General features: G+C 38.9%; 5 protein-coding genes across 6 annotated transcripts; 3 read left to right on the top strand and 2 right to left on the bottom strand.

Moving 5' to 3' along the window:
• Positions 1-1738: 1738 nt before the first annotated feature.
• LOC116206137 (probable pectinesterase 68) lies at positions 1739-5273 on the top strand. The gene is made up of 5 exons (XM_031538910.1): positions 1739-2297; positions 2709-2898; positions 3183-3389; positions 4533-4771; positions 4864-5273. The coding sequence occupies exons 1-5, from the start codon at positions 1933-1935 to the stop codon at positions 5018-5020; spliced, it is 1158 nt and encodes a 385-aa protein (XP_031394770.1). The 5' UTR covers positions 1739-1932; the 3' UTR covers positions 5021-5273.
• A 359-nt stretch (positions 5274-5632) lies between these two features.
• LOC116205569 (WAT1-related protein At5g47470) lies at positions 5633-8246 on the bottom strand. Of its 2 annotated transcripts, XM_031538199.1 has the most exons (7): positions 7759-8241; positions 7443-7508; positions 7135-7251; positions 6800-7034; positions 6545-6706; positions 6147-6298; positions 5633-6060 (listed from the first exon to the last, which is right to left on the bottom strand). In XM_031538199.1, exons 1-7 carry the CDS (start codon positions 8019-8021, stop codon positions 5934-5936), a joined length of 1122 nt encoding a protein of 373 aa, XP_031394059.1. In that variant the 5' UTR covers positions 8022-8241; the 3' UTR covers positions 5633-5933. The 2 variants fall into 2 exon arrangements, with proteins under 2 accessions (XP_031394059.1, XP_031394060.1); XM_031538200.1 differs by lacking the exons at positions 5633-6060; positions 6147-6298 and adding an exon at positions 6357-6431 and having other exon boundaries at positions 7759-8246.
• Positions 8247-12688: 4442 nt separating this feature from the next.
• LOC116205857 (putative pentatricopeptide repeat-containing protein At5g47460) lies at positions 12689-15068 on the top strand. The gene is made up of 2 exons (XM_031538545.1): positions 12689-14657; positions 14767-15068. Exon 1 carries the CDS (start codon positions 12827-12829, stop codon positions 14558-14560), a length of 1734 nt encoding a protein of 577 aa, XP_031394405.1. The 5' UTR covers positions 12689-12826; the 3' UTR covers positions 14561-14657; positions 14767-15068.
• Positions 14717-16264, bottom strand: LOC116205858 (metalloendoproteinase 1-MMP-like). Its single transcript, XM_031538546.1, has one exon. The coding sequence runs from the start codon at positions 15913-15915 to the stop codon at positions 14809-14811; it is 1107 nt and encodes a 368-aa protein (XP_031394406.1). The 5' UTR covers positions 15916-16264; the 3' UTR covers positions 14717-14808.
• A 5465-nt stretch (positions 16265-21729) lies between these two features.
• Positions 21730-27290, top strand: LOC116205237 (O-fucosyltransferase 29). Its single transcript, XM_031537764.1, has 9 exons — positions 21730-22627; positions 22955-23045; positions 23767-23843; positions 24418-24506; positions 24656-24845; positions 25033-25214; positions 25303-25405; positions 25684-26012; positions 26527-27290. The coding sequence occupies exons 1-9, from the start codon at positions 22328-22330 to the stop codon at positions 26846-26848; spliced, it is 1683 nt and encodes a 560-aa protein (XP_031393624.1). The 5' UTR covers positions 21730-22327; the 3' UTR covers positions 26849-27290.
• Positions 27291-27983: the final 693 nt, after the last annotated feature.

Here is a 27983-nt window from a genome sequence, read left to right as displayed (position 1 = left end):
CTAAATATCTAATGAGGGAACAGGAGTAGTCCCACTAGTATCGAACTTTAGACTTTTTGGTCACCAGACAAGAGGTGTACCACTGCGCTATACCCTCTCTTAATTATAACGATGGTTAATATGAATTTTGTAATAAGAGAGTGTGATAATCTCGTTGCACGCGATGATCTGAAGCCCCAGCTAGCTAGCGAGTTCCACCGTTGGGCTCTTCAGACGGCCCAACAGATATCTGTGGAGGGCGACAACATTACATAGATAAGAAGTCCCTAACGGGACGGAGGTGGACTCGGCATTCGTCACAGCTTTCTCGGGAAATTTGGAGGACCTTTGGCATGATTTTCCATGCAGGACACTGGATAGCTTATTTCATTGCGCCGAGATCATACGACTGTACTTGAAGTTGCAGGACGACAAATGCATGTCATATAATGCCCGAAGTTGGTTTATAGCCAGAGACTCATGCCGGCTTTCCAGATGATTATCGTTGCCATCGTATATATCTACCACGCACATGCATGTTGAATCAACTCAGAGCAAGATGAGGAAAAAAAAAAAAAAAGCTTGCACTCGAATTAAAATGGGACCACGCCAAAGCAATTAATATCCGACATTGGTCCCCGGTCCTTGTTAAATCTTTTGCAGGGCAGTTTCTGTAAGGCTAGGCAGATTCAATGGGCTTTAATGTACTTTTACAGGTAATTAAATTGATATAACTGCAACCATTGAAGAGTACTCCCTGAAACCGTAACAGCGGCATATCCTGGCTCTGTGTGGGTACGGCTGATTTATTTCGGATACCTGCATGCAACTATGTGCAAACAGTCAGAATGTTATCAAACCAACTCGAAATAATGTCTACACATTGAGTCTCATGGATGATCGGGACAGCAAAATGAAAAAAACGCGGAGATACATAATTAATTAATGGTGTCACGATACGATTTTTTTTCTGTTATAAAAGATGTCTAATACTTAATACAATAAAAGAGAAATTCTAAATAACTAATAAATTGACACGTGTAATCCCATTAAGTAACTAACCTGTGACCTTTAAGCTAACAGACGATGACGTGTATCACTACACTACACCTTCTTTTGATGATGGCGTGATTTTTCATCCATGAAATCCTATCAGCCATAATAAATTAATTGTCACTGACATGCTATCATTATTAGTTGTTAACCTCACATTGTTTACAATCCGATCAACTCTTAACTTTCGACCAATTAGAAGTTTTAAGGATGATGCCTTGTACCGATTTTTTTTTCTTTTTCCTAATAAAATTTGCCACATCTAGTAAGCATTACATAGTAATTTACGGTTATTACCAAAGCATCAAACCCAGAGTCCAAATAGTCCATACGGTTATTACCAAAATCAATGAATAGTCCATTCGATTAAAAACGAAAATGCACATGAAATTATGTAATTTACGCGACGAAGCTCATTAGGGGCATCAAAATCCAACAGCATAGAACCCAAACCACACGACATGGAGACTCGTGCCCCAATAATGCCTCCAAATAGCTAAGTCGTCAACCTAGATATATGTAGCTATATTACGTACAAAATACTACAACATCAAGCATGCCCATGACCGTTGGAACGACATATACCCAAATTTCCCCAATTCAAACATTAAAAAAAAATCACATCAAAATAACAAAATTATTGCAGAGATGAGAGAGGCAGAGAAGTCCATATGTCTGTATATGTATATATATAAGAATATTATTAAGCTTCGTCTCACATTCCAGTATTGTTGCTGTCAGATTCATATTCTCTCTTCTCCATAAGAAGAAGAAGAAGAAGAAGAAGACATTCCCTCTCCCTCCTTCGCCTTCCATAACATTTCTCCCTGCACTCTCTGATCTGTCACCATACTTGACGAATGCTGCGACGTTTTTCATTTGATTTCCATTGATAATAAAATGGCTAACACCCTTTCTTCCGTTCCTAATTTCTTCGTCCTCGTTTGCTACTTCTTCCTTCTAACTCCGTTGCTTTTTGATGTGCCGTTGCAGGTGGTCGCGAGCTCTCGCCATTACCACCGCCGACACCTCGGTCGACGCTCGTCATTGGCACTCGCCCCCACTGCTGCCACTGTTGCCAATTCTTCTTCGGCCAACCACACCACAGGGCATCATCACAGGTGGATCGGTCCTGTCGGTCGCCGCCTCATCACCGTCAACATTAACGGGTCAGCTGACTTCAAGTCGGTCCAGGATGCTGTGGACTCCGTGCCGCCAAATAACAGGAAGAACATCACCATACGGATAAGTGCCGGATTTTACATGTAATATATATATACTAACTTCTCTGCCAGCTTTATTTCTACTCTTCCATGCACGAAAATGACATGGCCCCAGCTAGCTATATGATAATGAATAAATACTTTCACGTAGCACGTACTAACCGGGCTCGCGATATTAATGGTTCATTATGTTAACATGATATAAATGTCTATGCGTGATATATCTATGTTGTCGTTATTAATTTTCACGTCACATAAGTATGCAACATATCAATTTTCAAGAAAAACTTAGATAATGCAAGCTCAAAACTTCGCATCATAATTTCAATTCAACATGCTCGGGAAAGTGCATTATCAGAATTATATATATATATGCATGCATATGTAATGTAGAGTACCGGAACGGTGCAAGGCGAGATGCTTATATTTTCAGAGATGCTTATATTAATGCAGAGAGAAGGTGGTTGTGCCAGCGACCAAGCCGTTTATAACATTCCAAGGTGAAGGAAGAGACGTGACAGTGATAGAATGGCACGACCGTGCAAGTGACCGAGGGGCCAACGGCCAGCAGCTGCGCACCTACAGGACAGCTTCCGTTACTGTTTATGCCAATTACTTCACTGCTAGAAACATCAGTTTTAAGGTATATTGCACCATAAATGATTAGACTCGAATTTACTAATCATATATTATATGGAGAGATTAATCACTTCCTAAAATTTAAGTCAGTAATGCATATTATATTCTTGCACCAAACAAATGATCGAGTTTAATAGTGGTCGGATTCGTCATAAAGCAAATTACATTAATTTCTGCACGCAGCAACATGAGCTTAATGGTTCCTTGGAATTATATGCACAAGGAAGACAGATCCGAATGCATATGGACTTAGATCCCTAATTCGCTACGACTTTCAAATCTGTGCAGAATACTGCTCCAGCGCCAATGCCGGGAATGAAAGGCTGGCAGGCCGTGGCATTTCGGATTTCAGGGGACAAGGCGTACTTCTCCGGCTGTGGGTTCTACGGGGCACAAGACACGTTGTGTGATGACGCGGGACGCCATTACTTCAAGGAGTGCTACATCGAGGGGTCTATCGACTTCATCTTTGGGAACGGGAGGTCGATGTACCGGGTAAATAATTAACTTAATTAGCTCGTTTCTCTAGCTGCATCATCTAACCAAAAACTACTAATAAGACAATTCATCATATATCTGCATTATTTTCTCTACCTAATGAGCTGTAGACCTTCATAAGATAGAACAGTCCTATCCACAGGTTTCCATCTGTATGTGATGAGATTGATATTTACGGCTTATAAATTCAAAAAGATAACGACAACACGCTGCATGCTGTCAAGTGTGTAAAAAGGGAGACGACAAATGAAGCTGCTGCATGCGATAGTGATGCGTGCAGCAACTTGACCCGCTGCAATATTGCATGCAGGATGCATAACGCATACATACGTATATGCAGATAGATGTCTATTGTATAACACATACGTACATATAGATGTGTAACATATCTATATGTATGTATCGTTTCCCTGTCCCACTCCTTGTATTGGGAAAACAAAAAGTAAGAAGGCTTTTCACTTGCACGGTCCAATGCGTCAGTATTTCTTTTGACGCCAAAAATACATATATTATATCAGTCTAACCAGTACCTTTTCTATTTTACTATTTCACGCGTACAAAAATTGGATTGCATTTTTTCTAATTGATTTAACTCTATATATGTCAATATTTGAGAAGCTACTATGGTTTGATGGAGTGGTTTCTCGATGTAATTCCATTGTTAAGGGTTACTACATATATACACACTATATGGCACACGTCTCAATACATGGAACAATGCTGCACAAAGCGGTCCGACAATTTTTCGATGAATAGGCTAAGCCTACAGAGTGTTATAATCCATAGCTACAGCGGCCGCAGATTGAGGTTTATAATTAAACATGTGATTGGATTGCATCGGTATGATTGCACTATAAATCAATTTGGTACTGAAGTCAAAAAAATGTCCTACAGAACTTTTGGAAAAGCCAAACTTTATATAGATTCCCATTATTAGAGTTTTTCTTCTTTATATATATATAAATATATTATATTTCTTGGTTGATTGTTTTTCTAAATATATTTGACGAATTAGGCATAGGGTAGGACCAAACCAATCATCATTAATTCAAAGTTTTGTTGGGGTTGACTGTTCGGGGAATAATGTGTTGACTGTTGGGGTCACTGTTTGCAATAATTGTTTGGTGCAAATGTGCACAGGACTGCGAGCTGCACTCCATTGCCACCAGGTTCGGGTCTATAGCAGCACACGACCGGAAATCCCCGGACGAGAAGACGGGCTTCGCTTTCGTGGGCTGTAAGGTCACCGGAAGCGGCGCACTCTATGTCGGCCGAGCCATGGGCCAGTACTCGAGGATCGTCTATTCCTACACTTACTTCGACAACCTGGTGGCCCATGGCGGCTGGGATGACTGGGACCACACCGGCAACAAGACCAAGTAAACGAAACACTTACCATCAATTATTACTAACTGTATAGAAATTAAATCTCCAACAATAGAAGAAGATATTAACTTAAATTTTGCTGCAGGACTGTGTTTTTCGGGGTGTACAAGTGTTGGGGGCCTGGAGCAGCGGCCGTGGGCGGGGTTTCATGGGCTCGGGAGCTGGACTATGACACCGCCCACCCCTTCCTCGCCAAGAGTTTCGTTAACGGGAGGCACTGGATCGCTCCATACGACGCTTAGTTTATGCTACCATTGCCTTACTCTACTGTTTATAAGTAACATAGAGTACCATCCATTATTTCATTCTTTCATTCTAGAAGATCATTCATTAAAATTCGTTCAATATTCGATTTCCCCAAGGTCCAAGATTCGACCAATGCATACGTACACATATACATGTATATGCAATATATTCCAGCAATTGGATTGTGGTAAACTCTTGTAACATGTAACTGCAATTGAAGATTCAATAAAAATCGATACTGTTCTGTTTTACCTCGGATCATCGCGGCTAAGGGTACAATGGACTCGTGTTTGTTTTACTAGGGGTCACGGAAATAGTGATTCTCTACACTTCAAAAGGACTTGGATACCACAATCACTTTATTGATTAAATCAAAGGTTATAACTTCAGAGGACCGTCGCGGCTCACTGAGAGGGTGACGTGACTGGATTTTTAACCATGGGCCTGGGCCTGCAAAATCCAAGATCTATTGGGCTTGGCCCACGTTGGTGTTCATAGAAGGAGGAGAACGGTTTTTCCGAGCTCTCCGCGGTTTACTATCATTACTAGCTAGCCGATGGTACCCGCTCATTCAGTGATAATTTCAAACCGATTTCAAAACATTCTCATTTCACCGAATAGAAGTTTGTTGCCCATAGTAATGTACGATGCCGAACTGAAGAACTAGAATCCATTCGCAAACCGAAACAGAAATTATTTCTGCAAAAAAAGTCGATGCAAGAAAGCTTATGTACAATACACCAAAGCTAGCAGTTTCCACCCAAATTCTGCTTTCTCCCCTGTTATCAAACATACGCGTATCCGTTCATTATCGTTCATCGATCAACACCGGATATAAATCTTATATCTAAGTTCTTTCCTTCAGTCTGATGACGAGAAAGTGTATGTTGCTGGCAATGCGCTGTTGAATCAACGTAAAAGAGGCTTCTCAGCATCGTGTTCACTTTCCATCCCATCACTCTCTGTCAGGCCTTCTTTCCCTTTAGCCCATAGCACGAAGTAGAGACCGGTGAACATGATGAACATACTGGCGAGGCTGCAAATTGGGCAACATCCCAGTTTAGTACTATATGCTTGTTTCCATGAAACTTACAATATGGAAGTAATTATTTCAAATGTTACCTTCCTAACTTGATGGTTTCCCCTAAGCTGAAAACCGAGAGGACGACAGAACAGACAGTTGCAATTGGGCTGAACATGGAGACGAGCACTGGTCCTCGCTTCTTCATCGCCCATCCGGAGAAGCTTACACATGATCCACTTATTGCACCTGCCTGTGTTCACTCAATAAGAAGATCGAAATCAAATAACAAGCAGAATTCTTATCAGATGACACTTGCAGATTCATCACTTTTCTATTGGCCCGACGACGATTGATTGATTGAAAGCTCTCGGTACAAGCATTCCCCGTTGGATCACGTTAGATCAGTTAATTGCTTCTTCTTGTGCATCCTTATCTTTCGGTTTACTTAATCGTTAAATGAATTCATGAAACATGACAAGCTGCAGTGAGAACTCACCAGCACCGAAAAGCCAACCAGATTTCCGAAGCTCATGATTGACCAGTTCAAATCAAATCTGTGGTCTTCCAGCAACTGAACGCCCGCAGTTGTGAACACACCAATCAACGACGTTATGGCACACAGGGATATTGGCGCCGGGAAATCACCCAAGGCTGAGGCCTATTCATTTGAACACCAACACAGATTAACACATGAAGGAATAAGAAGAAAAGGAGCAGAACCGAGTTTCTTTACACCGCATATCATATGCACCTGTAAGACGACATTGCTGGAGAGGATGAAGACAGCGGCCATGAGGTATAAGCAGCCGATAATCTTTTGCTTATCGAAGATTGTATCAGCGGGAGAAGAAGAAGAAGAAGTCAGCTGAGCTTCTTTGGTGGTGGTGCTGTGTATCAGGCTCAACGCAAGAGCGCCTACGACACATAGCAACGTCCCTACTATCTTTACCTTGCTGTACAAGCAACTTATCTTTACCTTCTCAAATCTGTTCCGTCCGAAGAAAAATAAAAATAGATTAGTCGACAGAACCTTACTGAGTTGAGGAAGATGATTATTAACCAATTGATGAACTGACTAATTAGTACCTAACTGCCCAAGCAATGACAAAGATGAGGCCCGGAGCTAGGTTTGGCATGGCCGTGCCCATTGCTGGCGATGTTAATTTGATTCCTTTCAGGAATAGTGTCTGGAACATTGTTACCCTGCAAAATGTAGGGAAATTACAACATCTAGTCAGATTTGTTCTATAGTAAGTCGGGACGGCTCCATAACAATCTCAGCACATCTCCGTTAAATCCAAGTTTTAGTATACGGGCAGTTATTTCATTGCCTCTTCCATCCCCGGCAAATGCAAAACACCGGAAATCATTCAATAAAATGATTACTCACTTACCCTCCAAAGGAGATTAAAATTAGCTGCACCATCAATTTTAAACTGAATTTCTTGGGCCACAAGCTCCTGCGCCAAATCCATACAGACAAATTTAGCCTTCAATCAAGCAAATCTTGAATAATTGCAGAAACAGCAGGCGAAGAATAGAATACAACCGGAAATTATCTCTAACGCCACGAAATAACACAACACAACAGGACGCATCGCATCGCATCGCATTTTTTTTTTTAAATTACTCACTTCAAAAATATAATTGAATTTACGTGTTGTGATGACTTATAATAAGCAACTAGCTAGAAACGGAAACCAAACTGACCTCTCGAAGAGGATGGCAAAGGGCGATAGGATGAGGAAGGTGGCAAAGGCGGAGAAGACGACGAGGGTGAGGGGGTTGAGGCCGAGCGACATGAGGTAGCTCAATAGCACCGAGTTGCCCGCGTACACGAACTGTATCCCCACCAACCCCCCGATCACCACGGCCTCCTCCAAAACTTGCCTCTTCCTCGCCGTCGCCATCATCTTATCATCAGCACTATTATCATGCCCATCATTCCGGCCATCCCCGCCGTACTGCCCCATTTTCCCCAGCCGAAGAATGAGGCAAACGGGCAATCTTCGTCGTCTATCTCTGCCGTCCCTGCTCTCCAAAGACAGGTGTATCGATCTTAATATCTAAATTCTCGTTTGCGTGAACGACAGATTTGAAGCTGCTGAAGTTTCTTCTTCTTCTTCTCCATATTCAACGGGGCGTTGGTGCGTTTCTCTCTTTGTTTTGGGGGTGTAACTGCCCGTCTTCTCTCATGTGCTCTCTGGGGGAAGGAATGGATGGGGGATTGGGATTCTCAGCTAACCTTCGCCGTCACCGTCACGGAGAGTTCTCGCTCTCTCCCTCTACCGGTCTTCTCCCAGTCAAACACCCTCCATGCTTTTTTTAGGTGAATGCTTCTACAATTGTCCCTCTTCATCTATCCTCGCGTTTATCTAACTTAGGAGATGCTCCCGGTGTACCGTGCTTCCAATGATAATGCGGCCGGTCCGCTTCAATAAGCTGCGTTGGGCTAAGCTGAACCGGGAGTAGACCAGTTTCTCCGCCTTGGTCGATCCAATCTACTATATTTTTGGGGGTTGTTGCTCCCCCCACGAGTATTTATTTTTAGATCATTGCAGATTATTATTATTTTTTAGCCACTAAAGATTAATTTTATCTTCTTTTTTACAACGTGTTTTGTTGAGATGCGCTCTCTTTTGTCGAGTGTTGTGATTCTTCTTTTTAAAGATTCTTTTCATTTACGATGACAGTGTAGCCTGCTTTGGATTAATTAATTACATTCCGGGTGTGGGTTATAATTGCATTTTCATATTTTAATTTCATTGCTGTTCTATTCTAATTATACCATGTTATATGATCATTTTTGGGCCTTGCATCCCGAGTCTTATGTACGCCAAAAAAGAATTTTAATATCAAGCAATTAACATTCCTTTAGGTGGTGTTAGACTGAGCGGGCTCAGACTCATATGCAACTAAAAAGCTTGAATCAGTGGGTTACTAGACCTTACCATATATAAGCTCTCCAATTTTCCTCTTGGGATCCAGTGTGGAACAAACACTTTGTCCTCCATATTTACTTTCATCACTCGCCCTCACGTGGTGATGTGTAATTTTACACGTGCCCTTAAGTGTCCAATCTAACCACGATGTTGCATACTATAGTCTTCATTAGACTACGGACCACTCCCTCCTGAATTACGGACACCCGCCCTCACACTGAGATCCTAGCATGCGTCACCCTCGACTTACCTCGGGGGCCCATCCTGACTACTGGTGCTCGCTCGAGGCGCACTGCTTGCGGCACTCGAGTCTGAGCTCATGTCAGGTGTGATGTGGACCCATGTAGCGCTCGTGTCTTCTCAGGATCATCTCCTTTTATAGCTATGATACTACTTGTTTGGTACATTATTATATGAGATTATTAGTAATTTAGATTCTCATTGAGCTAGAGTTTCACTTTTAAAATTATTGTAATGTCCATTATCATGTTTATTATGGACTGTGATGTTCTACATTATTGGAAATCTATTGGTAATCTAGATACACCTTTCTTGTTGGGAAAGTATATTATCATCAGTTTAGTGAGAAAGTAAATTACCTTGAAAATTCGAATTACAAGCAATATATTTTAGCCAAACATAGTAATCTAGTGGTTGACGGAATTTAAATCCACAAGATTACCTCATTTGTGTGTGTTTATATATATATATATATCGAGAGAGAGAGAGAGGGTAGCAGATTTCTTGAGCGGTTGGATTTTTTTTTGTAATTTACTGTTGCTCCTTTTTTTAGTGGGATGGGCGTACTTTTTTCCATTGAAAGGGTAGGGGCGAATAAATGGCCACTTTCTTTTTTTTTTCTTAGAAGGTATTGATTTGTTTTATAATAAGGTGAAACTTTATTGAATTTTAAAAAGGTTACAGCACAAAATTTTTGTTTAAATAATTGTATAAAATAAGTTTTTTCCTTTTTTTTTTTTACTCTTGTCCCTTCTTTTCTCGAAAAACAATACTTTTGCTCCACTTCTACGCAAATGTTTCCCTCTTTCAACGCAATGCGTGCACGAACCATTATTTACGTTTTGCCATCTGTCTTATAGAATGTTTTACGCTTCTTTTTGTTTCTTTTTTTTTTCCTTTTTGATTATTTCAGTAAATATAATGTATTTATGCCTTAATTATGCGGCAGATTTTGTTTACAACATAGAAATAGGATACTCATTGGAAGCATCTTTTCACGTTCTGGCGAAAATTAGTATCCAATATTAAGTTCAAAATATCTCGTAATCTCACCAAATAAAAGTGACCATCAAATAAAAGAAAAATGAAAAAAAAAGAATGTTTTGTATGATATTCATTGTCTTCACGGTATAATCGCGCCCCAACCCGAAGGAGCAAGAAAACCACCACGAGAAAGGAATCATTCCACTTGCTGGAATTGAAGCTCACCTAAATTTCTTGTCCCACAAATTAGTCTAATGCCCAAATCTTGAGAAAGTTTGATAGATAATAATCTGATGGCTTGTTAGCACAACAAACTTTGAACTTTTCCTAGCCTGTATCCCGCTCTTCCGGTTTCGATAAGTAGTCATTTCATTTTGCTTTTTATTACACGTGACTATATATGTCGATCATTAATTGTCATTTTGTGCGACACGACTTGTTATATCCATCCTAGCTGATATGATCTATTCTAGACCTCAATCACAAACTTGGTTATGGTTACTCCCGAATCTTCAGATATGTCAATTGTTCTCCCAAATAAATAAATAATTCCGAATATGCTGAAAAAATTTTGTTCATCGACTTAGGAATTAGGACCCAATAGCACATTGCCGAGGTCCCGATTCCCGACATCTAAAATAACTGAAATCTATATACACGCTCAATTACCTTCAAAGCAAAAAAAAAACAAAAAAACAAAATCTATATACACGCACCTATATATATATTAATTCGACATACTCTCATACAATATTTCCATTCATGAGATGAGTGCCTTCCACATAAGAGTATAAGGCAAATCCTGCTCGTGGCCGGTTGTTTCTTTGAATCTCTTCATTAATATATACTTAGAATTCTTTATTGAGAAAAATATATATACTTAGATTGTATTTCTTTACAACTTAATTAAATAAGCGTTTAAACATTAGTTAAAGGTTAGTTACATGGGAAAATGAATACGAGAGAAAGAGAAAGAGAAAGATGAAAGATAATGGTCTTATCTACTTAATGATCGAGTCAAAATCCACTTAATGAGTAAGAAAAAAATTATGACTTACTGAAATAAGTCATTTTTTACTTATTGATACTCTTCACCCCTCATGAAACTTTTTCTCACTCTTATCATTCATACCCTCTTCCTATACGTTTCTTTCTTTAACTAATTAAGTGCTCAATTTTTAAGTACTTAATTTATCAAACACACCTTAGAGTTTTTTCCTTTTTTTGGGTCCAAATTTCCATAATCTAATGACAATTTCACTTAATATTTTCAAGTAGACTTTTACAATTTATTTAGAGATATAATAAAAAAAATTATTAATGAAACTACTTTTAATATTTTCTATTTAGTACTTATCTTTTGCATTTATAAAATTCGTAAATTTAAATATTTGAACTGAAAAAAAAAATTTCATGCAACGCGCGGATTATATAACTAGTTCGTTCCTAATTAAATTCATTAGCTGATCCTCTTTATAATGATAAGGGGACCCGAGAGACCCTGGCCCAGCTGAATGGGCCTTATTGACTTTCCTAAAAAAAAAAAGCAAAATTTTAACTCAAAGGTTTAGTTGGGGCCTTTTGAAGAAGATGAGGGCCCATAGTATCCGTTCAAACTAATGCACGTATTTGCTTATGCATGAATGTACGTAGGTTGGCCAGTGTCTCTCAGATCATGCATGTACAAAATGTATATATGCACTTCATGAGAAACCCTCACCGGAAAAAAATGCTCACACTTTTTTTTTTTTCCCCTTCTAATCAAATGTTGAATGGGTGACCCATGTAATATTTAAAGTAAGAAGAATTCTTTGGATTTGAGGGGGAGGGAAAACACAAACAACTTTGCGGACAATTTCATATTTTTTGTTTGGTTAGAAGAGTCCTCCGAATATTATTATGATCAGTGCTGTTATTTTCTGACACAACACGATAACACAACATAAAATTAAACGGATTTCGAGTTTTGCTAAATGTGTTTTTATTCTAAATTGGTCAAACCCGCGTAATCCGCATAAATGATAGTGTTTTAACGGTTGAATCTACATAACCCGTATAAACACGACTATACCCATCTAGTTAAACGTGTTTTATCATGTAACTGAACCTATTAACCTACTTATCTATTTGTGATATTTTCATCGGATAATGAGTGTGGTTTTATTTATTAATACTTTACTATGCTAATTTTGTATAATTATCAACGTGTTTACAATTTAGTTGGTTTTAATCTGTGTTTATCGTTTTTAATTGTTTAAATATGGTAGGAATTAGTTCATTTTGGTTATTCATGCTGTATCGTGTTGGTATGTATAAATGTACACAATTAGACACACTTAATTAAACGAGTTGAGTAAGTAGATCTGTGTCAGTTCGAAATAAACAGGTTGTGTCAGGATTTTTAATTCGGGTTTAGGAACTTTTGACACGAACTCGTTTAGACCCAACCCGTACAGATATGAGACGAGACAGATTGTCAGCCCTGATTCTGATCTTGGATTAGGATCAGTTTGGATATTTTTCTTTTTGAATATGAATAGAGAAAATTCGTGTTTCGACTATTTTCAAAGCCAAAGGATCCTTCACCTGAAGATAGCGTTGCATGCAAAGCTATGCAGAGAGCCGTTTCTATCTCCAAGAGAGTGCAACGATTCATCTCGAAGACAGCCCCATCCCGATTTCTCCTCACAGCACACTTCGTCTCAGCCGCCTGTTACCACAATCGCCACGAAAGTTCCATTTTCAATTCTCGACCAGATGATGATGATGAAGAAGAACCACCGACCATACCGCTGGTCCGCATGATCAGAGCTTCGACGAGTCTCGTGTGCGATTCACACGTTCTACAGCTTCACAGCCACGTTACAAAATCAGGGTCCGTCTCGGATCCCTTCGTCTCAGCTGCCCTGCTGAGCTTCTACGTGAAAATCGGCTCGTTAAAGACTGCCTGCAACCTGTTCGATGAAATTCCAATACCAAGCGTGGTTTCATGGAACACCTTGATTTCAGCTCATGTTCGTTCGGGGGAATTCAGCCCAGCGCTTGGCCTATTTATCGAGCTCGACAAATCAGAGGCCTGTCCTGATGCGTACTCCTTAACGGCTGCTTTAACAGCTTGCGGGCAACTGAGGATGGTGCAATTAGGCCGTTCAATTCATTCTAGGACAATAAAAGCCGGGACAGAGTCGAGCCCTTTTGTCTCTAATTGCTTGATCGATATGTACGGGAAATGCGGATTGGTTGAAGATGCGACAGATGTTTTCAATGGAATGGACCTAAAGGACACCGTATCGTGGAATTCAGTCATTGCAGCCTGTTCCAGAAACCAAAAACTTGAGCAGGCATTCACTTATCTTCAAGATATGCCTGCCCCCAATACCATCTCGTATAATGAAGTGATCAACGGCATTTCTCAGTTTGGGAACATAGAAGATGCTTATCATATTCTCTCCGTCATGCCGGACCCGAACTCATCTTCTTGGAATTCAATAATTACAGGCTGTGTGAACCGAGGTCGGGCTAGAGAAGCTCTGGTTCTCTTTGCTAGAATGCACTCGGAAGGGATGGAAATGGATCAGTTCACATTTTCAAGCATCCTTAGCGGGATTGCCACAGTAGCTGCATTGCATTGGGGGATGATAATTCATTGTTGCACGATCAGATATGGTCTTGATGTGTCTGTGGTTGTTGGGACTGCTCTCATCGACATGTACTCCAAGTGTGGGAAGATGTTGAGGGCCGAATTGGTTTTCCAGTCCTTGCCCAGGACGAACTTAATCTCTTGGAATGCCCTCACTACGGGTTTATGTCGAAATGGCTACTTTGATAAGCTCATTGATCTTTTTAACCAACTTCAGATGAGGAAAGACTTAAAGCCTGATGGGATCACCTTCCTTAACATCTTATCTGCATGTTCACACAGTAAAGTTCCCCTTGAGGTTGCCCTTGCTTACTTCAGATCAATGATGGAAGATTACGGGATCAAACCGAGTGAAGAGCACTGTTGCTCAATGATTCGGGTGATGGGGCAGAACAGGGAGGTTTGCAGGGCAGAGAGGATGATTCATGAGCTAGGGTTCGGCTTACGTGTTTCAGTCTGGAGGGCACTGCTCGCTGCCTGTGAAGCTTGTAAAAACTTGGAGATGGCAGAAATTGCAGCTTCCAAGTTGATCAAACTGAGGGGAGGTGAGGATTACGTTTATGTGACGATGTCAAACGTTTATGCATCTCACGGGAAATGGAAAGATGCGAGTGAAGTCAGGAAGCTGATGAGCTTGAAGGGGGTGGGGAAAGGAGTTGGTTGTAGCTGGATAGAAGTGGAAAATACTATTCGTACCTGTGGATAATTTATAACGTGCAGGAGTTGCCATGATTCAGATTCTTGGAGGGACGAGGGCGAAGGAAACGAGATGCAATCTTTTCTATAAGTCATACATCATACAAGTAAGCATATCTATGTACAATTTTCTGGTGTATAAGGGTCAATTCCACGCATTCCTAAGTATGCTTAGAAAGCTCTGAGGGAAAATAATGATAATTACACTTGCTTCAGGTTCTGAAGAAAGAAAGGAAGAATATAGGTCTTCACGAATCGCTACCAGGATGAACCCAAAAGTGCAAAAACCAGAGCTGAAATGGTGACGGACAATTCAGTAGGAACCATTGCCCATTGACTGACAGCGGTGTTTGAAGCAGTCTCAGACTGTCGGGACAAGGAGTTGAGCTTGTAGTTGGGGTTTGATCCGTACAGAGTCTGAACACCTTCAACATCATCTAGAGCCAAGTCATGCTTCGTGGTCCTGGGCTTCAGAACTGGATACATCACAGCCTCCTTGACCGAAGAGTGGCCCAAGCCGAGGATGTGTCCAATCTCATGCGTCGCCACCGACTCCAGGTCCACCGCCTTGGGTGCCGGCTCAGTCCCGAAGTCCACAGCCCACATCTCCGCCCCGTCAAGGTGGAGCCTCCCATCCTCGGGCGAGAACGAGTGCCCCAAGATCCCGAGGACACCATCAAAGGGTTCGCCATCCCCGTGGTCCCCCAAATAGAATGCAATCCTCACATCTGCGGTTTCATAATCCAGCGATTCTTCGAATTCCACCGGAATCACCTGGGCCCACCTTTCAAAGGCCCGGTCGAAGGCCGCTCGTACATCGTCCAGGCTGAGCTTGTCAATCACATGGTACGGGGAGAACCCGTAGGTGAGTCTCACCGGTTGGGGACGTTCCCACCTTGGCATGCCCTGAAAAAAAGTGTAGTGCCGGGTAACATGGAACAGCTTCTTATGGACAGAGGAGGGGAACTTGTCCTTCATCCCGCACCTCGGGGACATGAGGGACAAGACAGTATCCGGGTCAAGCTGCCTAGTGATCTGCAGCCCCAGCCTCATCTGGTATGTGGCGACTGCAGACTCGAGCTCCGCATCAAACTCATCAGTGAAGTTAGACCCCGACTGGGGAGGTAGATAGCCGAACCGGTGGAAGTATCTCTTGAGCTCCGACATGCCGCTTATGCGGCTACCCTGGCCTGCATGGGTGAGCCTGGAAAAGCTGTGCCGCTGCAAGTTTGCGCTGTCGATCTCAATATTCTTCACCTTGCCTTCAGGGTCGCGGACCTTTCGGGCAGGGAAGCAATACGGGAGGCATAGTATGATCGAAAGGAAGATGAAGAACGAGGAGATTTGTTGTGAAAGAGGGAGCATGGTGGTTATGATTTTTAGAGTACATATATAATAAGATGGCTTCCGATGATCAGGGATTCAGCACTTTTTAGGTACGCAACACAAAACCCAGAAGTTATATATGCTACTGAAAAATATGTTTGATTTTGCTTCTGACCACATAGGAAGATGTGGACCATAAGAAGCTGGTCCAAATTTTTCTGGGAAATTCACTTGATATATTCAACGTTTAAGTTCAGGAGCTCCAGATGGACCAAATGTCGTTCTGGAGCTCCATTTGCGTTGATTTATCATCATGATATATTATCTAAATCTAAACAAATAATAAGGAAAGTGGCAATCATTTACTAAATTAGAGAATAGCTAGAGCAGTTTGATTTGTTATGTGATTAACATTTGCAGGAGAGGCTTTGCAAATTCCTGCCTACCGGAACAGCTAGTGCTTATATATTATTCTGTAAAATCACTTTCAAGGCATTACTTCATACGCTAACTTAATCATATAAATAAATCAATCCAATTTAGCCAAAGAATTATCATTTTCAACCCAACAAAAAGAAGTGTTAAATAAACTATGTATGTCAAGCAATTGATTAATTAAACCACTGCCTAATACAAAAAACTGAGTGAAAACAATCGCGGTGCAGTGACCTACACTCTCGACCTCAATTAGCAGTTTTTCTTAATTATTTATCCTTTGATTATTCTTAGCCTTACGCCATCTTACCCACCCAAAAGAAAAGAAAATATTTTTTTTTAAATAAAAAGCAGTCACTTTCTTCTGCTTTGAAATGTAATAAAGGAAGAAAGACTGAAAGAGATGGCTTCGCAAAGGGCGGCTACTAAGGGACTTAATCTAAAAAATCAGCAGCCTTTATTATTTGTTTGTTATAGAACTCTTCCCGGCAGTTGGATTAATACTTTAGGGCAGTTATTTATGATTTAATTAAAAGAAACTTGATGATAAAGATGACGTATGTTTTCAATCAATTTATACGAGCCGAGAAAGACACTGCGTATCGCTTCTTATACATCTTTACGATGGCTTTGATCAGCTATCCCGTTAATTAACTGGGCAATTTTATAAGGTAATAAGAGTAAAATGCGCTTTACTCCCTAACCTTTGAGCCAGTGACAGATCGTTTTTCGACCTTTGATATCTTACAAGATGCCCCCTCACCTATTTAAAACGAAGTAAAGTACACTCCTTATTACTTTTCCGGTCATTTTCCGAACACAAGTTAATTTCTTATTAATTTATTAACTTTTAAATTCGTAAAATAATTTTAAAAATGAAAAAAAATCAAAAAAAGAAAAATTAGAAGAACGAAATGAAGAGAGCAAGCCGTCTCGACTTCCGAAGGAGAAGGACATCAATGGTAGACCGAAATCGAAGAGATCATATCTATTTTCACTCGAATCAAATTGAAAAATACCCTCTATGGCGCACACGTATTTCAAGAGATATTAGAAAGGAAGGAACACGAAGGCTTAACACAAAGAGAGCAGGGCTTTTCATTTGTCATTGGTCAGTACGAACAACAAAATTCAACATCCACCATTTATGTCCAAACTAAAGTTTAAGCTTAATTCTTTCGATGTGGTCCCCACCTCATTTCGATGGGCCTCCAGTCGAATATCGTGTTAATCGCAGAGAAAGCTTATATTTGGACTCAGGTCAATTCTTCCTCTTCCATTTATGAATCTATATAATAGTAAAATTAATGTGAAGAACGATAGATATGCTTTACTTAATTAATACATTTAAAAAAGTATAAAATGATAAACGTTATTTTAAAATTATAAAAAAATAATATAACTTGAAAATATCGAAATAGTAAGAAAAAATTACAATACCTTTTTTAAAATCAAAAGTAAGAAAAAATTAATCATTAAAAATTAATGAAAATTTTAAAATTTTACCGAAAGAAACATATATTATTAAGAAATTAAATTTATGAATAAAATTGTATTAGACATTTTCAATATTATTAGAATAATATTTGCATTTTATATACAAAATTAATCATCATGTTATAACTTATATATCTAACATTATAATATTTTAAATACTATATATATATATATATTTAAAATGAACATGTGCAATATTTGACGCAATTAGTTGCAAAATTATTATTGAATTTTAAAACTTACTCTAATTATAATTGAAAATTACTCTAATTTTTATACAAAAATTACTCTATTTTATTGAAATTATTGTTTCAAATTGCATTTAACAATGAAAAATATTATTTTTATAAATAAAAAAAATTAAATTTCTAAATATGATTAATTAAAATAACACGCTAATTGATATATGAAAATCAACCCATGTTACGCACAACACTAGTATACATTAAAAACTACTAATCATCCATCCATCTATCTATTCATCTCTCTCTCTCTCTCTCTATATATATATATATAATTGAATACAAGGCAACACATGGGGTCATTACTGTAAATAAATATATGATTAATTCACATCAATAAAAGTTTATCAAAAACCAAATTAATTAGTTCATCTACATATATATATATATATATATATAAGCTAATTAACTTAACTTTCACCTTACGAAATAAGATTGAATTATTAAATTCATTTAAATTAGGGTTACATATAGTGCAAACCTTTGTACCTTTGACTGTTAAATTTGTCTCTTATATTTTCCTTTTTTACTGATTAAATGCAATTTTCTATGCTTTCTAAACAAAAAGGAACCTTTCAATTAGCTCCTTTTAAAAAAAAAACATTGAAAGTAGAAGTCATGTGTAGTCGAAAACTTATTTATCCGTACTAAATATAGTAAAAACTATCATGTTCTTACAATTAAAGATTCTTATACAATTAGAAGACAATGTTTAATATTTCATAAACTAAAAAGTTTTGGTTACTTTTTTTGGTTCCGACTAAATAAAATTCAATAAATAGTATTAAAAAGAATTAAACAAAAATACTATATAAACCTCAAGAGTGTGGCATTATACACGTACTTTCTCTTTCTCTAAAATGTCTCTTAATAATAAGTAAGTGATTTTGTTTCTCTACTTCTTTGCTTTTCATATTATATAATAATAATTAACTTTTCACTTGTTTATTCTGAAGATGAGATTTATTTGCATTATTTATGTGTACATGATATCTAAACATGAATTAGTTTGTTTCGACTTTTACTACTGATGCATATTGTTGTTTATATTATGAAATTTTACAAGTAATTTTTATTTATCGAGTTGACCAAAAAGATTTTATCCGTCAATATTCTTACAAATTTTTATAGCAAAAATTTTCACAATTTCTTTTTATAGGGATTTCGAATTACGAAAATATACAATAAACGGTCCACTTTCATTCGCTTGATATTTAATATTATCTTCTATATGTTGATATTCTCTTACATCTTTTGTTCTCTTTTTATCTAATTAAAAAACACACATATATAATAATAATAATAAATCACCATGCTTGATTGTCACCCTCGTAAAACTGTAACCACCTTCGGTCCCAACTAACTGTATGAAGAATGAAAAACGAGTATCAAAAAGTTGCAATATAACTTTATGCTTTAAAATCTGAGAAATGAGGAGATAAAACATATGGTGGCTGTCCATAATTCACTGATTCGACCTAATTCAATTGTTTTGCTAAGTGAGATCGTATGTTATTCTCCCGTAATTCGAAATTCCAGCTTCCATGATGCATACAACTTAACTCCCTCCTCAATTTTTTTTATAAGTTCTGCCTAATAAACAATTAGCAAGTTGAGTCTTCAATTAACTGCATGACATGTGTTATGTATATTGATGATTTTGGGAGTGCTTTAATTTAATGTTTGACTTCAATAAAAGAATTACTAGGCTAAGTGTGTGTTACAAAAAATAGGCTGATAATTTATACTGCATGCGTGGTCGAGCTTGATCGATTAGCTTCATTAATCCATATATTAAGCTATAATAATAATAATAATAATAATAATAATATCGGATCATGTGCCTAAGCTCGTGATGCTTAAGCAAAACTAAATTTATTGCACACTCACACATATATATAGGATTTCAGATTAGGATGTGATTTAAGCATAACCAAAATATTTGAGTACTTTTATTCACCTAAAAGAAAAGCTTCTCATCAGGCGATATGTTTGTACTTCACCGATACATAAAGCGATTTATAAATTATCAGTATCGCATGAATTTAGAGAATAGGTAAGTCGGTCACATATATATAGATCGAAATGTGCCGACAGGCAAATAGAATTAATCTTATCAGAAAGATCTTCCAGGGGAAAGGAAAGCAAAAGAGAATGAATAATGAAACGAACAATGTCGAATTACATTTTTCTTTTGTTGACACGACCCACATGTTGTAATTCTCTATAACTTTTGCCTTTCACTGTCGTGTGGTGGTGATTGATAGCCTCTGCCTTTGCTCATATATCAAAATTATTGAAATTATTATCTACCCGAATTATTATATTAAACTTAGGTTCTAGCTTTGCTACTAATTAATAGAACGTGTAAATCAATAGGGACACATATTGAGATATTCTTAATCTGTTGATATATTAATTTCCGTCAGGCGTTGACTTTATTTTGGATGGAAGTGCTTTCGGTAAATTCTAAATCTAATCACACTTGCTGTTATTCGTAAATTTTAAGGTGACAGTATGCATGAAATGATTTTGTTAAATTAATATGAATCGACATTATAATAAATATTGAGATAAAAATTTATACAAAGAAGTTTCACACGAAATTATGGGTTTATTGAAAAGAACCTATTTCATGTTATAACTACTTTTTTCCCCTTCAATTTAACTTTATTATGAGCACATTCTTTTATTATTTTCTATTTTTTGAAAAGTTCAAAAAATGAAAAATATATCTAAAAAATGCCATCTCTCATTTTCACTTTCATTCATTTTTTACTTTCTTATTCATTCTTTTCCTCCTGAAAACCGAATTTAAATTTGTATTTAAACAATATAAAAGGTATTTATGACTGATATATTCACTATCCTCATGTATCAATTATGATATGTTTCATATATATGACGGGGAATTTTCTAGTAGCTTGTAATTAATTGATAATATACTAATTACAAATTTAAATAGCACTGCATTTTTCTCTAATATAGTAGTAATAGATGGAGGAAAAGAATTGTTTGCTCTTTATATCAAGATGCCAACATTTTTTTAATATATTCATCAAATTAATTTTCTCTTAATATCTTATCATCGTATGATAAATGATATAAAAAAAAATAACTTCTTATATTTTGTTTCTTAACAGAATGCTTATTCTCTCTGAGTTTATGAACATACTGCGAATCCAATGAATCCAAGTAAGTTTATGTGTTAACTTGTACGTTGACCGCTTTACAAAGGTTATATGCACCCAACATCATTGATAATGCAATGATAAGGTCAATACCGTTCTAGATTGATTGCAATCAACCAAACATCTAACCTAATTAATGTTTTATATTCGACATTATTATTTTGTGGCGACGTCAGGAGATCTTCCTCTTTTTTCCCCTCAAGAAAAGAATTAATATGATTAATCCAAAAAAAGAGAGAGAGAGAGAGAGAGAGAGAAAAGGAAATACGCGAAAACTTGAACAAAAAGGGCCTGCGTTGACCGTTCAACGTGTTGGCCTGGTGTTGCACAATAATAAAAGGCCCCACCCGACCGCTATGTCGACTGGAGCCTGAAATCCCGATTCTACCCTCGGGCAGCACAGACGCCGTCACAAACGGCGTCATGCGTGCAGCTCCGATGCCGTCAGGTCCACGTCCAGTTAGTTACTCTCTTCCTCCGTTCCTTGAATGCCGGAGAGGCGGAGCCGTTCGCTCTCTCTCGTCTTCTCCATTCCTCAAAAGCGCTATGTAATGTAATATTATTACCAGAACGGAACTTCCACATCATCATCATCACACTCTCCTCCCAGACTGCTCTCTCCATCGAAAATTTCCCCGAATCCGCCATTAATATACTCTCACACTCTTCACAGTGCATTGGGGATCTCTCTCGCCGATCGCAGAGCTTCCTTCCTTCCTTCCTTACTCCGGACCAAATCCAAAACCGTCTCCTCTCCTCTCCTCTCTCCATGCCCTAACACACTCCTCCATTGATCCGAAGCAGTAGCAGCAGCAGCATTCGCGTTGTCTCCGCTGCGGAGTGCTTGTTCGCCGCCTGTTGCCGGCACAGAGAGCTTGTGGTGGGACGATTGCGTCTTCAGCTCACGAAGTAGGATCTCTTGCATTACTTTTGAATTGAATAACGCGGTGTTGAGAACCTTCTTAGGGTTTGAGGTTCCGATTGGTTCCTGCTCGAGAAGTGGCATCGGTGGTAGGCAGAGCAGCGAATGGAAGAATTGCGTCCCGATCGTTAGTGATATGAAATTGGAGGCGAGATTGGACTGTGATGGGCGTGGCGAAGCCGTGGAGATTCAGCTTGTTGACGGCGAACCAGGCTTTGTTACAGCACAACAAGACCCATAACTACCACAGCAATGGAATCAGCAATGCCAACGGCAAGCAGATGCTTGGGAGATCATCTTCGACGACGGGCTCCTGTTCTCACAAGAGGAAGATCTCGTTGTCGTTCGTCTGTGGCTTTATGCTGTTCGCTTTAGGTTTGATTTCGCTGCTCACTGGGCACGTGGTCTCTGATCTTGAGTGGTATTCTCAGCAACTGGTGCAGAGGAGCTTCTACTCGAAGCTGGTTCGTTACCTTTCCTCTTTTCTCACGAGTATCTCGCAGGTGGCAGTGATTTCATCTCATTTGCTCTATAGTGTCAGTGTGTTTAGTAACAATCATTGATTAGTGGGAACGCTACTGTCGTCTCTCCTCTTACGTTTTAAGAATGTCTTTTGAGACAAAAGAAGCTGCATCAAAAAATGCCATTTTGGTGAAGATCTGAAATATCATTTGTCGGTCTTTGCATTGGTTTGTTGTATTTGCTTGTATTATTGCTATTGTCGTTGTCCCAGTGTGAGTTTCATGGTTGAACATTTTGGGCTTTCAATTAATTGGTGCGTGAACCTGTAGGAAGGAAGTCGCCGCCGGCCAATTGATATTTGGAAGTCAAGATATTCAAAATACTATTACGAATGCAGTGGAAGAGGCAGCCATTTTTCTTGTAAGTCATTTTCGTTGTGTTCTGTTGCCTGTTGGAAATTTGGCTGGCTAAGGATTTAAGGCAGAACCTTTCCCCTTTTCTATTTTTCACTCACCACAGTTTCAGCTTCCTCTTTTGTCAATTAACTTTGAACACCACTCAGTAAAGAGTACTTCCATTACACCAAATATTATGCTATCTACTGCATTACTGCCCATGTGCTGCAATAATGCAGTTGCTTTGTACTTTATCAGATCCAGCATTGGGCATTTCTTTTGCTGGGTTCCTATTCTTTGAAGAGATTATGACCTTACTTTAGATTACTTGAGATCACTTCTTGGTGCTCTTGATCTTGAATTCCCATGTATATTTGGTTCACCACCTTCTAATGCGTCTTTTTGAATTCATATTCTTCTTTTCTTCCTTTCTTCCTTTTCGTCTCTTGTAAAAGCTGTTTTATAGTAGGAGATGCTAGGAGTTTTTGTCAGATGGTTAATATCCGCTGTGTATCAATCAAATGTATTGTGCTGGCAATCTTCTCCTCCGAGATCGCGGTTCATACCTTGTTTTACTGATATTCACATAGGAAATATGAGATTTGTCGTCTTTGTACTTTTCACTGGTCTAAAAGTGAGAAAAAGTAGTAACTAATGCCTAATGAGAACTATCATTGTAGTTTCATTCATCTAGAACCATATCTTAATGATGTCGAGAGTCCCTCACACTGATCATTTGTATTCAGCTGCTACACCCGAGCAATCATCAAATGGCTATCTGCTTATAGCAGCTAGTGGAGGACTTAACCAGCAGAGAACTGGGGTAAGTTTCTATACAAATGAATGCTTGCAAGACTTGCATGGATGCACTTCTGAATAACCAAGAATAGTAACAATTTGAAAAAAAACATAATCGTGGGGATGATGCTTTAATTGCATCAGAATGATTAGTCTAATAGATATCAATCTGTTTCTTCTCTTGTCTCGCATGTCTCCCTAGCCTGAACTGTCCCTTTTTCAATTAATTTTTCGGTGGAGGTCCTGCAGGTTCTTCTTTCTTTTGCTGAAGTTCTTCTTTATGCTTAAATAACTTATCTTACTATCTTCTGATAAAAAAGCTTCAATTGACTATTTAGTTTATTTTCAGACTGCATTTTCGCTATATGATCTCCTTCTTCATCTAAAAGAGATCCTTTAGATTGCATCAGTGGAAATAACTGTCATGAATTTTTGGCATCATGTTCAATTTCACTTCTCTATCCTAATTTTCAGCATATTTTAGATGATCTTGGAGTATTTTTGGTTCTTTGCTGCATGTTTCAAGTTCAGCAACAGAGTTCTTTATGCCTAAATTGGATATTAGTGTTGGAAGTTATAAAATATTGCTCCTCATGCAGATAACGGATGCTGTCGTTGTTGCCCGAATCCTCAATGCTACACTCGTGGTGCCCGAGTTGGATCATCACTCATATTGGAAGGATGATAGGTAATTGACAGTTTGACACTATCAACTGTACTCTTGTTTTGGCCATACCTGAAAAAGCACAGTTACCGAAGCCCTTCATATATATATATATATAAACATTTCCACTTTTTTATGTTTTGATCCAGAGACATCTTCCCTTTGTCTTGCAGTGATTTTGTGGACGTATTTGATGTTGACTGGTTCATTTCTTCCCTGGCAAAAGATGTTACAATTGTGAAAAGAGTTCCTGATAAGTTCATGAGATCAATGGAGAAACCACCTTATACCATGCGTGTCCCAAGAAAATCAGAGCCTGAATATTATTTGGAGCAAGTTCTTCCAATACTCTTGAGAAGAAGTGTAAGGCAACTACTCTCACTAGTTAAACTTCCAAATAATATAACCAGTCACCATCCCATCACAGAGGGTTGCGTTTTTTTGGGACATAAATTTGTAGTTCCAACATTTTAGTGAACTGTAGTGATGGAGGGGATAAAATTGGATGTTTTGAAAGCAGTCAGGAGTTAACTTTCTGAAATTTTTGCAGGTTGTGCAGCTGACAAAATTTGATTACAGACTCGCAAATGATCTTGATGATGAACTACAAAAGTTGCGATGTAGAGTCAATTATCATGCTTTAAGATTTACCAAACCAATAGAAGAACTTGGCCAAAGCCTTGTGTCGAAGATGCACAAAATGGCTAAGCGTTATATTGCAGTCCACTTAAGGTTTGGCCCGAGTACTTAAAAGTTGAAAAAGTAGCCTTGAACATCATGAAATTCTTGTTTGAGGCCAAAGATTTTATTTCTCTTGTAGATTCGAACCTGATATGCTGGCATTTTCCGGATGTTACTTTGGTGGAGGTGATAAGGAAAGATACGAGCTTGGTGAAATAAGGAAACGATGGGCCACTTTACCTGTAAGATTGCAGTCTCTTTCCACTTGTGATAATGATGGCTTATCTATACATCTATTGCAATCAGCGGGACGTCATTCTCTTTCTTCCTCACCCCCCACCGTGAAAGGATGTCATTCCTTCTCATTTTGACATATCTGAGTTGTATTTTTCTACAATATATACACCATATGCCTTTCTTAGCAAGCACTAAGTGCGTGCCATGAACCTGAGTGCCCGATATCTTATGTCATAGGGTGCTGATTTTTAACTTTGCACATTATTCTTTAATGTCCTTTCAGGATTTAAGTCCCGAGGGAGAGCGAAAACGAGGAAAGTGTCCTCTCACTCCATATGAGGTGGGTCTGATGCTGCGAGCTCTTGGCTTTTCAAATGACACGCACCTGTATGTTGCGTCAGGAGAAATTTATGGCGGGGAAGCCACTCTGCAGCCTCTGAGAGAACTCTTCCCAAACTTCTATACAAAGGAGATGCTTGCTAATGAGGAGCTGAGACCTTATCTGCCATTTTCATCCAGGCTGGCAGCACTTGATTACATAGTTTGTGATGAGAGTGATGTATTTGTCACTAACAACAATGGGAACATGGCCAAAATCCTTGCAGGTCGAAGGTGAGATCTCAAACTTGGGTTATGATAGTATTAAAGTGGTTCAACTGCTACGGAGAAGTCATTTTTTCAGTCATACATCTTCTGTAGACATGGACAACAATTTTCTTTCACTGCACCTCCTAGATCATGCTGAACGGTCAGCCTTCATCAGTTAACAACCAAAAGAATTTAAGTAACTTAAATTTTGGAAGTCAAGACATTCCCCCACGGACAGTTTATACCACTGCAGGGAAAAGGAGTTACATGATAGAACCTTTATCGTGAATCTTTTTTGGGATAGATGAATTATCTCGGGACATATCTGCACGCTCTCTTGATATTTTAAATTGGAAAAAAATTGATAAGTTTATTTCCTTAAAGGAATTTTCTAACCGATTGTTTAGAAAACTGTTTTTTAATTTGATAATTTGTATCATTGGTAGGATCATCTTGGCTCCTGATATATTTCCTTATTTGAATATCTGTTCTAGTTATTCAGACCACCAGGTTAAGCCGTATAAAATTGTCGTTGCAGGAGGTACATGGGACATAAGCGGACCATAAGGCCAAATGCCAAGAGGCTGAGTTCTCTGTTTATGACAAGGGATCAGATGGACTGGGATACATTTTCCAAGAAGGTGAAGTCTGCTCAGAGAGGATTCATGGGGGAGCCAGATGAGATCAGACCTGGACGAGGTGAATTCCACGAGTACCCCTACCCATGTATCTGTGAAAAAACAGCAAGCGATGACGACGGGGATAATAACGATGATGATGGAAACAATAATGGAACCACTGGTGGTGGCTCTGGACCAGCAGGCCTGGGCAGTAATGCAAAAGCTCGAATGGACTCTTAGAACCAACAATCAACAGGATACGCTGAAAGGAAATCTTACAAAGACAGCACAGGGAGGAAAAGCAAATTGGATGAAAGGACCCCGCATGCACTCGTCTTTTTTATCTCGTGATGGGTCTTGCCTGTCAAAACTTTTTCAGGTTCCGAATTTTCTGACCTAACCCATGAATTCACCCCGTCAGAGGCAAGTCATAACCGAGTTGAAGCCCAGATCAAAAGATGGTTTCTGCTCTTAATCTGCTCTGTGTAAGTCTGCTTTCGAATGACTGAAATTTGGTGATGTGAATAGTTGGTTGAGGAAATTTGCTGATCAAAGTGTGCATACTTAGTTTTTAGGTTCATAGCTTTTATAACATATATAGCCATGACAGAAAACTTGTCTCCCAAACTTCTTTCATTTGTTTATGTGCCACGTTAAGAGTCATTTTTGTGTTTTGTGCTCCTCTCTCTCTCTCGTTTGTTGGTTGATTTTTTACACCATATCACGATTCCCATGTTTGAGATACTGTTTGGATGTAATTACCTATTTTGGAATAAGGCCAGGCATATATGGTAATGGTAAATACCCAATCGTTTTAGAAATTTCGGAGCACTGACAGCCCTTGGGAATCATCGCGCGAACTTACTCATCATGTAATAGCCCAGGACCTGCGGTTGCTTAGTTTACGCTAAAGCTTCGGTTGGGCTTAGTCACGGCACCACCGCCGGGGAAGACCGGCCTTCCTTGGCCTAACCCATTAATTACATGGGCTCTCCTAAATTGCGAAGGAGGCCCATGACCGTCGGCGTAGTAAGTATATCGTTGGCTGGACTCCCATTGTCAAGGCCCAGATCATCGCATGATTGGCCCTTTCCAAAGCAAGCCCATGAGTGCCGCCGATTTGATCTGGATCGTAATGAAGCCCGACCCGTGATACATTCTGGGCCGAACACCCAGCTGTCAGGACCCGATTAAATTATGTGGAACTCTTGGGACAAGCCTTAGGCCTAGCCTGGTCCATCCATGCTGTTAGCTTACAGAGGCCCTGTCATTTACTTTTTACCAAAATAAATACTAGCCCGTGGTAGCCTACACCTAGAAAGATCATTGAGCGATACGGATGCCGGGGCTCGTCAGGCTCCATTATTGACACTGG

The sequence above is a fragment of the Punica granatum genome, chromosome 4 (genome assembly GCF_007655135.1).
Source record: "Punica granatum isolate Tunisia-2019 chromosome 4, ASM765513v2, whole genome shotgun sequence".
Taxonomy (NCBI): Eukaryota; Viridiplantae; Streptophyta; class Magnoliopsida; order Myrtales; family Lythraceae; genus Punica; species Punica granatum.
Note: the sequence above shows the minus strand (reverse complement) of the source record. Positions and strands in the feature narration are given on the sequence as shown.

Bases quoted from the DNA above. Each gene is read 5' to 3' on its own strand.
- LOC116206137 (XM_031538910.1), top strand. From the start codon at position 1,933: ATGGCTAACACCCTTTCTTCCGTTCCTAATTTCTTCGTCCTCGTTTGC. The intron at 2,298-2,708 runs GTAATATATATA...ATATTAATGCAG, and splicing joins ATAAGTGCCGGATTTTACAT to AGAGAAGGTGGTTGTGCCAG. The intron at 4,772-4,863 runs GTAAACGAAACA...ATTTTGCTGCAG, and splicing joins CACACCGGCAACAAGACCAA to GACTGTGTTTTTCGGGGTGT.
- LOC116205569 (XM_031538199.1), bottom strand. From the start codon at position 8,021: ATGGGGCAGTACGGCGGGGATGGCCGGAATGATGGGCATGATAATAGT. The intron at 7,035-7,134 runs GTACTAATTAGT...CGGACGGAACAG, and splicing joins GTCATTGCTTGGGCAGTTAG to ATTTGAGAAGGTAAAGATAA. The intron at 6,707-6,799 runs GTGCATATGATA...TCAAATGAATAG, and splicing joins CCAGCAATGTCGTCTTACAG to GCCTCAGCCTTGGGTGATTT.
- LOC116205857 (XM_031538545.1), top strand. From the start codon at position 12,827: ATGCAGAGAGCCGTTTCTATCTCCAAGAGAGTGCAACGATTCATCTCG.
- LOC116205858 (XM_031538546.1), bottom strand. From the start codon at position 15,915: ATGCTCCCTCTTTCACAACAAATCTCCTCGTTCTTCATCTTCCTTTCG.
- LOC116205237 (XM_031537764.1), top strand. From the start codon at position 22,328: ATGGGCGTGGCGAAGCCGTGGAGATTCAGCTTGTTGACGGCGAACCAG. The intron at 22,628-22,954 runs GTTCGTTACCTT...GTGAACCTGTAG, and splicing joins GGAGCTTCTACTCGAAGCTG to GAAGGAAGTCGCCGCCGGCC. The intron at 24,846-25,032 runs GTAAGGCAACTA...AAATTTTTGCAG, and splicing joins CAATACTCTTGAGAAGAAGT to GTTGTGCAGCTGACAAAATT.